Raw genomic sequence first — 11,204 nt, 5'->3', positions numbered from 1 at the left:
ATGAAAGCTGGTATTAAATCGGTTCAAGTAAAATCAAAAACTCTTAAAAAGAATAACTGGGATAGTCCAGATCGAAATTTAATTTTGATGTAAGAAACTTCTAAACATACATTATAATTTATTCGTGTTCTTAGTTTGATCAATATGAGTAACTAATTCAGTTTTAATTGTTTTATCTTGTGGGATAACATTTAACAAGATAAATATTTGGATTTTTAACGTTTCCACTTTTTGAAATATTTTTGGAACTTGATCTTTACTAATAATAAAGCTGAAAGTTTGTGTCTCTGGATCTCTGTTACGCGTATAGTGCCTAGGCCGTTCGGCCGATTTTCAGAAAATCTTTATTACTAATAATAAAGCTGAAAGTCTCTCTGTCTGGATATCTGGATCTCTGTCTGGATGTCTGTGACACGCATAGCGCCTAAACTGTTCGGCCGATTTTCACGAAATTTGGAGCAAAATTAGTTTGTAGCATGGGGGTGTGCACCTCGAAGCGATTTTTCGAAAATTCGATTTTGTTCTTTTTCTATTCCAATTTTAAAAACATTTTACCCAGCAAATTATCATAACGTGGAAGAGTAGATTACGAAATTATCATAACCTGGAACCGTAACATGGGCGAGCAAATGAACATAACCAATAGGCGAGAAATTTATCATCCATTATTTGTAAATATACAGGCGAACCAAATGACCTTTTAATTTTCTACTACGGGCAAAGCCGGGCGGTTGCCACTAGTTACTAATAATAAAGCTGAAAGTCTGTCTCTGGATCTCTGTCTGGATGTCTGTTACGCGCATAGCGCCTAGACCGTTCGACCGATTTTCATGAAATTTGGCACAAAATTAGTTCGTAGCATACGGGTGAACATCTCGAAGCGATTTTTTGAAAATCCGACTTTGTTCTTTTTCTATTCTAATTTTAAGAACATTTTACCGAGGAAATTATCATAACGTGAACGAGTAAATTACCATAACGTGGACGAGTAAATTACCATAACGTGAACGAGTAAATTACCATAACGTGGACGAGTAAATTACCATAACGTGGACGAGTAAATTACCATAACGTGGACGAGCAAATTACCGTAAAAAAAAAGGCGAGCCAATATTAACATAGCAAATTGGCGAGAAACTCATCATCCATTATTTGTAAATATACGGGCGAACTAAATACCACTAGTGTATAATAAATATTAGAAACAGATTCATTGTTTGGGTTTTAATTTGTATTATCCATTAGCTTTCTGATTCTTTTGTTGATTAATATTTGAAATGTGCAAGTATGACGCGTGCTCACGCGTATGATTCAGTGATGTTATAACTATCTTGACTTTCCTGTGCGTGGGGGGGGGGGGGGGGGCGCTATGAAACTTTGACCCTGGACGCCATCAGCTCTTCGGATGGCCCTGCTGCTGTGTATCAGTGGTTCTCAACTTTTTCACTTTTGAGGAACACTGGGTACGCTTCTTCCGAATCCTACGCGGATCACATACGATAGAAATAATATTTGCACAGTAATTATATTAAATGAAATGAGATTAATCCATAAATTTTCTTTAATAAATTTAGTTACAACTATAAAAATGATACAGATTAATTTTCACTAGTTGTTAGCGGAACTACTTGAAAAAATTTCTCGCGGACCACAGGTTAAGAATCACTCATTGATTTCGGTATTCCTGAATTAGTTCGAAATATTTTCGATGTTCTTTTAAATTTTGTAAAAAACTATTTAAATTGAAAATATTCGAAAATATTGGGGGGGGGGGGGGAGAAAACATATAAAAATTGTTATTATTTTTAAAATCTTTCGTTTTATGATATTATTTTCCGAATTTTTGTAATAAAATTACATCTATTGCTTTTTTTATTCTTTTAAAACTTTTTTCTGCAATCAAAAAAAAAAAAAAAAAAACATGAATTTGTCTCTAGTCTAGAAACGTCAGCTTTTGCAATACATTTGACTCGCTTTCATCTGATACATTTTGATATTCATTAAGAGCAGGTCATGGATGACTGTCAGTTACTATCGCTCTCGCATCAGCAGATGGCTTTTTTCCAGCGCATCTGCCCTCTGGACCGTTAACGGCATTACCATACAACCAGCTTGAGAAGATTAATGCGTTTTAAGTTATTTTTATGCTTTTGATATTATTTTTATAGATCTAGAACTATATCACGAAACCCTGTAGGAATTTTGAAAACTCACTTAGCATTTTAAGTAAACATTTAGAACTTCAATATTTCAATAGCTAATATGCGCCAAAGTTCCCTCTTTTCTCATCTTTTCTACTTTAAGATGTGAATCACGCAATTGCGAGTCCAGGACTGAAATTTTATTTCAGAAGTGTAGATTATTGTTTTTCTTTTTTGTATCATTTTCATTTTCCCGAGCAAGATTAAATGTGCGTTCATTTAATATTCAGTTCGTTAGCCAAATTTAAATGGCGTGCCTATTTTGTATGTATGCATACTGACTGTTTATCAATTTGAAAACGCATGTTAAATAATATCCCCCCCCCCTTCCTTCGTAACTGATTCATTTCAGATCAGATATTTTCACACCTATAACAATTTGAATACCTCGCGTGACTTTAAATATGCGTTTAAAAAATAGCTCGAAAGTTGGATGGAAAGATTGAAAATAAAATATAATGAAGGAGTTTAAGCTAGAACATTTCGTATTCCCGCCCGGAGAATGGTCCGATTTTGCGATCGCGATTTTGTAAAGGCAGGTTCTATTTTCCTCACGATTGTTAAATCGATGCCTTCTGAATATTTTTTATACATTTCCAATGACGGTGGTGGATTAGACAGAGCGGATATTTGGTTCTTTCACCCGATGAAAATTCCAGGAAAGAGGGGGGGGGGGGGGGGGGGTTGTTCGTTATTTTGCGCTGTCAAACTTTCATTGCAAGATTTAAAAAAAATTTATTTTGTTTTGGACCTTACTTTGCATTATCATCAAAATTTCAAGGAGAATTTGAAGTGTTTGTCGATTGACAGATAGTTTTTTTTTTAAATCAGTTTTCCTTTTTTCTTCTTTTCTAAAATGCGTTTTAGGCTCTTTAGGATTTGTTCTGAGATGTCACATTTTCTTTCAGCATTTTTGAACTCCTTTCTCTTTGTCACAATGTGTCACAGTTCATCTTACCCCCTCCTCTCCCTTTGTCACATGTCATGTTGTTTTTATAAACATATTTTTATTGAAAAAAAGGTGATGTCACACTTAAAGAAGGACATCATTTAAGAAAGTTTTAGATTTAAGGTTTAACATTTGTTTTTAAAATTTATTTTTTTAATTAGTTCTACACCTTTTTATACAGTTCTTTACTTTCAGTAGTTCATTCTCCAACGTGCAGAAATATTTTTCTCATGAAAAAAGAATCTTTCAGCTCGACACATTTCCTAAAGTTGATTAGCGGTTTAAGTCAGTGGCGGATCCACGGGGGGGGGGGGGGGATTGGGGTGATCGCCCCCCTAAACACATTACAAAAAATCGCCTACAACTGTATTTTTTACGACTTTAATTAAAAAAAATTTTTAGTGGAGGTTCCATAAATGCCTATGTCATTGAAAATTGTCAAAATTTTTAATTTTTTGGTAGCTTCAATTTTGAAATAATCGCCAGAGAAGATTTCTAGAATCCCATCCCTTTACCTAATGCTACCAAAGTTACCCTACAATTACATTTTCATGACTCTTAACTATGTTAAACTATGTTTTTGGAAATTTAATATCAACATATTTCCAGCGAGAGAGTTTTGAACCTCATGCCTTAATGTCTTTAAAGAGGGCCGTTAATTACGTTTTTTAGAACTTTAATTCCGATAACAATTCCGGGTGAGAGCCCCGGATCCCAAGCCCTTTCCTTAACATCAATGAAGAACCTCTAACATTGCATTTTTGAAATTTCAATATTGAAAAATTGATGGATAGCTCTTGACCTCATCCCTTCCTTACCAAAGATGGTCAATGATGGCATTTTGAAGGCTCCAATTTCGAATGATTTTCTTGGTTCCTTCCCCCTACGTCATAAAAGATGGCTTATATCTGCCTTTTTAATTTTCAATTTCGAAAAATTTCTGGAGAGGAGTTCCCATGTCCTTCTTTTCTCATCTTTCAACATCATTCAAAGATCGTCAAAAAAGTGTTTTTGGAACTTCTACATCGAAACATTTCTGGGGAGAAGTTCTGAACCCCATGCCTTTTGCTACGTCATCAAAGGTGGCCTACAATTGTGTTTTTAAGACTTGAATTCCAAAATTTTTTCCGGGGGAACCCCCCCCCCCCCCGAACTTCCTGGTTTTTTGCATCAATAAAGATATCCAAAACTGAGTTTTTAAAGCTCAAAGAAAAGGAACGACTGGGGAAGGTTCCTAAATCTCAGTCTTCCCTTCAAGCAAGCATGTGTTTTCCAAAATAAAACCTTAAATTTCAAAAAAAATTCCGGAGAGGGACCTCCATTCCTCCCTTCCTCCTATTAACCACTAAAGAGTCTAAAAATGCGCTCCTAACAAAAAATTTCTTAGAGCGCGCAAACTCTCCTACTTATGCGCGAATATTAAACTGCTCAAACCAACAAACAAATCCATAACTTTCTTCAAATTGTAATTACAAATGCAATTTTTGTATTTTATTATGTCTAGTAAGAGAACTGGTAAAAAGATATGCAATATTGGTACTACAGCCTTTCTTTTATAATGAAAAAAAACAATTTAGGACCTAAATAGCTACTGAACATACTTTGCGGATCCTCAAACGAATCATGCGTTGAAGGGTTTAATTTGGATATTGGATACAAAATATTAGTAGAAATTCTTCCTTTTTTTTCAATTTTTTATCCTTGTGTATGTGTGTGTGGTACTCAAAACACTTTTAACTTTCCTTCAAACTGTTTGAATCATATACATTATTCAAAAAAAAAAAAAAAGAAAGAAACATGTCATGCTTCAGTTCTTAAACTTTTTTAAAATTTTATTTTCATTAGTCACCCCTCCTCCCCCTTTTATGCATTACTCCTTCGCCCCTTCCAACAGGATCGTCTGGACCCGCCACTGTGTTTAAGTTTAGCCCAAAGAGTACCAAATGCAAAAGCAGTAGATACATTTAAATTTCGGCTTATCATTAAAGTATGTTTAGAATGCTAATGTATTTCAACTTGCTCTTGAAGTTTGTGTTTTCGAAATCATTACTTATTGAAATTAAATCTTTCAGGCTATTAAAATCAAAGTGTTAAAATTTTTGTCAGTAGTTATTATCATATTGCTATCAATATATAATTTTAAAATCACCTGATCCCTGTAGGTGACTAGTTTGTTATAAAGAAATATGCTGAATTGACCACCGTGTGGTCTCATTATGTCAAGGAAAACTACATCTGAAATCTATCTTGTAATTTCATTATTTTAAATGTTATGAAATAGATTAATATAAAACAATAAGCTGTCAAGTTGTCATACAAGTATTTAAAAATATTAATAAATGAAATTTAACTTTTTAGTCTGGGTACAGTGCTCTTCATCAGGCTGCAACTGAAGGTCATGAAGAAGTTGTGAAACTACTTTTGAAACGTGGGTGTCATGTGGATACACAAGACGATTTGGTTAGCCATATTTTCTTTTGCCACTAACATTACAATTTAAGGAGTTTTAATAATATTATTGTTGAAATAATATGCAGATACCAATATTAAGAATTGTTTTGTTTAACAGTCGAGTTGCTATATTCATATTTAAGAGCTGAGTTTTCAAAAAAAAAAAAAAAAAGAAATGCACAAGCAAGACTAGGGATATGGACCCTCCCCCTCCAATGAACTAGAGGAATGTTCCCCCAGAAAATTTTGAAAAATTGTCTTTTCAAAATCATTTTTAGGTCGAATTTTCATAGTAATACTAACTACATCGCCCGGCTTTGCACGGTCCCCCTCGAAAATAAAAGTCATGTCAAGTGATACATGTTCAACAATCACGCTTGAACAAAAAAAAAGATGAATCAGTAAAATTTTGTGGTAGATTGCGGAAAAATAACTAAAAAGTAAACGTTTTAAATTCCCCGATTACAGGAAAAGCCTTCAAAAAAAAAAAAAAAAAAAAAAAAAAAAAACAGAATTTTATTTGTTCATATTCGAGAAAAAAATGGCAACAGATCTTTCTCCTCAATGATTTTCTTCACGCTACAAATTTTAATAAACGTATTGTTAAGGAAAGTTGAGATGAATCACTGAATAATAATTTAAATAGTGCTTTTGAATGGATGAAAGCCTTCAAAAAATAGGGATTTTGTGTCAAAATCTATTTGTCATAATTAAGAGTTTTTAATTGATGTCTCCACTAATTATTTATCAGAGGATTATGTTAAATACCCAAACATGTAGACAGGAAGATTACAAATCCATCGATACCTGGTTCGATGGTCAGTTCACTGGCGTTTGGGAGAAGTAACTTGGACATACATGTATACATACATAGATACATAGTCACATATGCTTAGTTTTTAATTATATAAGATAAATATTAATTTACGCACACATACATCGATGACTGAGATGGATAAGCTAGATTAGACAATTACACAACAAGCAATTCATCAGCGCTGTTGAACGTTTTTAGAGCTTGACTATTACACTTTAAGCACTGTGATTCTTCTTTTTGAAGTTTGAGAGCCTGTGTTTCGAATGCTGCCCGAGACCTTAAGTAGTTTTTTTTTTGGGAAAATTTAATAAATACAAAAGATATTGAATTGTGTTGAAATGAATATTTTTTCGTGAAACAAGTTAACTAAACAGAAAAACAAAGAGAGAAAAATAAAAAGTAGTTTAAAAATTTAAAAGAAAAAAAAAACCATTTTTGTAGCAAAATGAACTAAAAAGTAAGAAATAATCTTCGGATGATTCGCATATAAAGTGGTTGACCAAACACTTAATTTTAATGTAATACAAAAAAGTGTGGGGGCTTCTTATCCTGAATTTCTTCCTTTTGTTGTTCATGCAAAAATGTAAATCAACAGCATGCCACGTTTTTTTTTATTACATTAAAATTAAGTGTTTGGTCAACTTCTTTATATGCTTATCATCCAAAGATTATTTTTTACTTTTTAGTTAGCTGTACAATTGGTTTAAAGTAATCATATTTTTTAAGTTTAATAGAAAAGATTTTTTTTTGTATTATTTTCAAGGTGTATGTACTTAAAACTTAAACTGAACTTAGTCTTCTTAATGTTTCATAATTTTGATAGAGCAGAAGGAATTTAAATTATTTATTGCCAGTGATTGAAATAAGATTTATAAGATATGAAAATTTGGCAAGTGTTTTAACTATTTCTTATTTTTACTTAGCATGGTAATACAGCTTTACATGAAACAGCTTGGAAAGGTTTCAGTCGCACCCTTCAACTTTTGTGTAAATATCATGCAAACCTTTACATCAAAAATCATGTGAGTATCTTTCAAAATACAGCAGTGAATCTAGAAATTTTGAAAAACTAAATTTCTTTGCATGCCATCTCATTTCTTTCTTTTATTCTAGAATTTAGAAAATATATTTCTTGAAAATGACATACCACTAATCTTTTTTGTAAAAAGAAAAATTCTCATATTAAACTGGTTTGCTTGCAGCAATAATTTTGAAAATGATAATCGTTATTTTGGCATTATTTGATAATAGCAATATTTCTAGTTATAAGTGTTTTGATGTTAAAGTTTTTAAAAACATAATGCAATGTTTTTATAATGTTATACAATGACACCCATTAACAGCAAAGACGTATATAGCTTAATGAATTTATGGCTATTACCTTATAGCTTCATGCTTCAATTTCCTTCATGTTTTACTCTGTATTATTTAACTTCTTATAGGGCCATTATTTTTCTTTCTTTTTTACTGTTTGCAGTCTTACTTTGTGGAAGATTAAATGGTCATGGTTTAGAAATAGATTTAAAATCAATTAAAATAGCCATATTATTTATAAATGCTGAACACAGCTAGGCTTTTGGAAGAATTTGGCTTAAAATTATGAATTACAATTAAATTACAAATTTGTAATGCCCTTTTTATCAAAAATTGATTCATTAGGAATTTTTATAATATTTGATGCTTCAATATCATAATTGTCATTAGTGAAGGTGTGATAATTACTAATGTTTGATTTCTTAGAGTATTTATTGCTAGTAAATCTGTAATTAAAAATTCACCTAATAAAATGCATAAATATATGAGTGATGCATATATGCAATGCACATTAGATGGTAAATGCCTAGTTATGTGCACCCACTGCAGTCCTTGGCTGGTATTGACTGAGCTGGCAGTGTATTTCATGTAATAGTGGGCAGGTTTGTCTTGTATTATCCAAGGCCCCTATATGTACGAGCCCACGCATCAGCTTAAGATTAGCCATTTTGGATTGCTCGTGTTTGAGTGGTTGTCTTTTCTGGCGAGTAATCGTGTTTGGTGATTGTTCACTGCGAGCAATTATTAGGGGCACGTAAAGTGTTTATTAAATAAAATATTATTTTCGGCAAATTTGACGAAATCCGAAACTTTGCGATGGTAACCCTAGCAGCTCAACAATTAAAAATCCGATCCAAAACGGCTAAGCTTAAGCTGAAGCGTCGGCCTATCTATATAGCGGCTGTAGTATTATCTATATCAAGTTCGTAATCAATGTTGGAGGAATACCCATCAGTGGTTTCCCAAAATATCATCTTTCAAAAACATCCTCACCACATTTTTTCCAAACATAAGTTGTATTTATGTTTGGAAAAAAAAAGTTCAAAAATGAGAAAAATGCAATTTCTTCTGCATTTCAGTCTTTAAGGTTTTTTTCTTAAGGGCCTGACATTGCTTCTTTTTAGCTGATTACAGTATTATTAGTTTATACTCATTCCTTAGCTTTTTTTTGTCATATAGGTTTTTTTTGCCATTAAATATATGCTTAAGATTCTTTTAAGTTGCTGTGCCCATTGCCCATAACTAGTTAAGTAAAGTTAAGTATTTCAGTTATGAACATAAATGACCATAATTGAATTTTTAGCCATTCTTATTCAAAATCTTTATAGAATTGCTGATAAAACATAAACTAAATTTGGCAGATGATAAATAAAAATGTAGCTGTAGAATAGTTCTATTTATTTTAGTTGTTGTTCAAAGGAGCCTTTCAAAAGCTATTTGTTTGTTATCCATTTTTTAATTTTAATGTTGTTTGAATTGGTAAGTTGAAATTTTGTTATATTTTAAGAAAAATAAATGTTTTAAGAAGGTTGAAAGCTTTTTTTGAGTATTTTCTGAAATTAATGTAATTTAGCTAGCATGACCGTTACTAATTTTTAGTATGACCATAACTAAGTGAGTGCCATCATAACTGGTCAAACTATTGTATTCTAATTTATGTGAAAATATATATACAAATCATAGCTAAAAATTAATACAAATTTCAGTTATAAAAGTGCAATATCTAAGTTCTAACACCAGGAGAATTAATTTTTTTTTTCCACGAACCAAAACTGTAACAGAGTACAACAATCAAAGTAAAAAAAAAACCCTTAGCCTTGCCCATTACTAAACTTCCTTTCACTCTAACTTGGCACTGAAGGGAAAGCTAGGCGAATGAATTGCAGCCGTTGTCAAGGAAACGAGGTTGCTCTACATAGGGCGCATGCTAGTCAGCGGACGACTTGCCAAACTTGGCAAAGGGAAAAAAATAATTTAAAATATCAAGAATGAAACAACTATTTTTTAATTTTGCAAAGAAATTAGATTTGTCTCAAATATATTTCATCATATTTTTATCACAAATGCAGGGCTGTGAATGAGATTTCGTTTTCCAACGGCAGAGAGCTGCTTATCACCGAAGTAATTAACAAATAATTCTGAATGATTTTTAAAAAAAATAGCAGGAAAACTAACTAACAGTAATAATTAAAAGAAGAGAACATGCTCTGGCAGAGATGCATCAACTGTCTCTGGTGATTTCTTTCTTCGCTGATAAAAAGCATGTGCCCACTTGTCAAAATACTGACCATCCAGTATATATATTCATCTATTTCAAAAGAAAAGATAAGATGACGGAAGTTTATAGGTGAGGAGAATGTTAGTACAATAGCTGCGAACATTTGCCATGGTAATAATAGGTTCTAAAGGCATCGAAAAGAACCACAATTTTTCAGAAGTATAACAAATGAAAAACTTCCAGGTATGTTCTTCAAAGCTCAGCTTCGTTTTTCTACTGTAGATTATTTAAGTTCATCAACAAACTGTTAGCGAAAAAAATGTAAATTTTCAGTCCTTGCCTGCAATTTTATTAGTTTGTTAAGAAGTGGATCTTTTATCCTGCCCCTGACATGGAAAGCTTAACTTTGTTACCCCCCACATCCTTTACTTCTGTTTAGAATAATTTCTCTTTATTTTTTCATGTGTGCTTGACTTGCTCTCTGGAGCTGAGAAATGTATCTTAAGTTCGTTTAAATCTATGGAATAATAATAAAAAAACTCTTAATATTTATAGATTATTTTCCATAAGTCCGCTGATTTAAAAATCCAAATGTGGCAACCATTGCTTCGGCATTTGGAAAAGCTGCCATTGTGTCTCTTTATACATATATGTTTGAATCAAAGAAGTACCTTTGTGCAAAAAAAGTAAAGGAAAATATCAACTTTAAATCGCACAAAAGAACTACAGACACCTGTTTTGAGGTTTCAAGGAGCCCCTTTTTCGCCACAGAAAAAAAGCTTGTGCTCACTTTTCTGCATTAAAAAGGGTGTTCCTTGAAACCCCTTTTATGTGTCTGCAATTCTTGGCTAATTTGTGTGACCCCACGTTGTTCTATTATCTAAAATAATATATATCAACTCTGTGTAGGAGTTTTCGTTGTCTAAGAACGGTAAAGAGCAATGATAAACTCTCCAGTTTTGGAGGAAAAAAAAATGCCCTTTTTTAAAAATTATATTTAATTAAAAAAAGCTTAGGAATTTTACTAGAGTTAAATGGAAACAATTAGCTATTACTACATTTCGGAGCTTACAGAAGATATTAAATTTGAATTTTTAAAAAGTGATTCACGCACCAGAGCCGTGTCCAAGGGGAGGGTTTTAGGGGTTAAACCCCTCCCATTGAGGAAAAAATAATAAAAAAATAAATGAAGAATTGTGCATATTTGACTTAAAAGTAGCTTTAAAAAAGTAGCTTTAATGTTGAAATTTGTGT

At 32.2% G+C, this 11,204-nt stretch overlaps 1 protein-coding gene across 1 annotated transcript in view; it reads left to right on the top strand.

The window, feature by feature from the left end:
* The window catches only part of LOC129218677 (ankyrin repeat domain-containing protein 6-like), a 36,543-nt gene continuing 25,339 nt past the window's right edge, over window positions 1-11,204 (top strand). The window contains exons 1-3 of the mRNA XM_054853000.1: window positions 1-27; window positions 5,509-5,610; window positions 7,342-7,440. Coding sequence (XP_054708975.1) covers window positions 1-27; window positions 5,509-5,610; window positions 7,342-7,440 — 228 coding nt within the window. The remainder of the gene's footprint in view (window positions 28-5,508; window positions 5,611-7,341; window positions 7,441-11,204) is intronic.

Source organism: Uloborus diversus, chromosome 1, assembly GCF_026930045.1.
Source record: "Uloborus diversus isolate 005 chromosome 1, Udiv.v.3.1, whole genome shotgun sequence".
NCBI classification, from domain to species: Eukaryota; Metazoa; Arthropoda; class Arachnida; order Araneae; family Uloboridae; genus Uloborus; species Uloborus diversus.
This window is presented reverse-complemented; position numbering and strand designations above follow the sequence as displayed.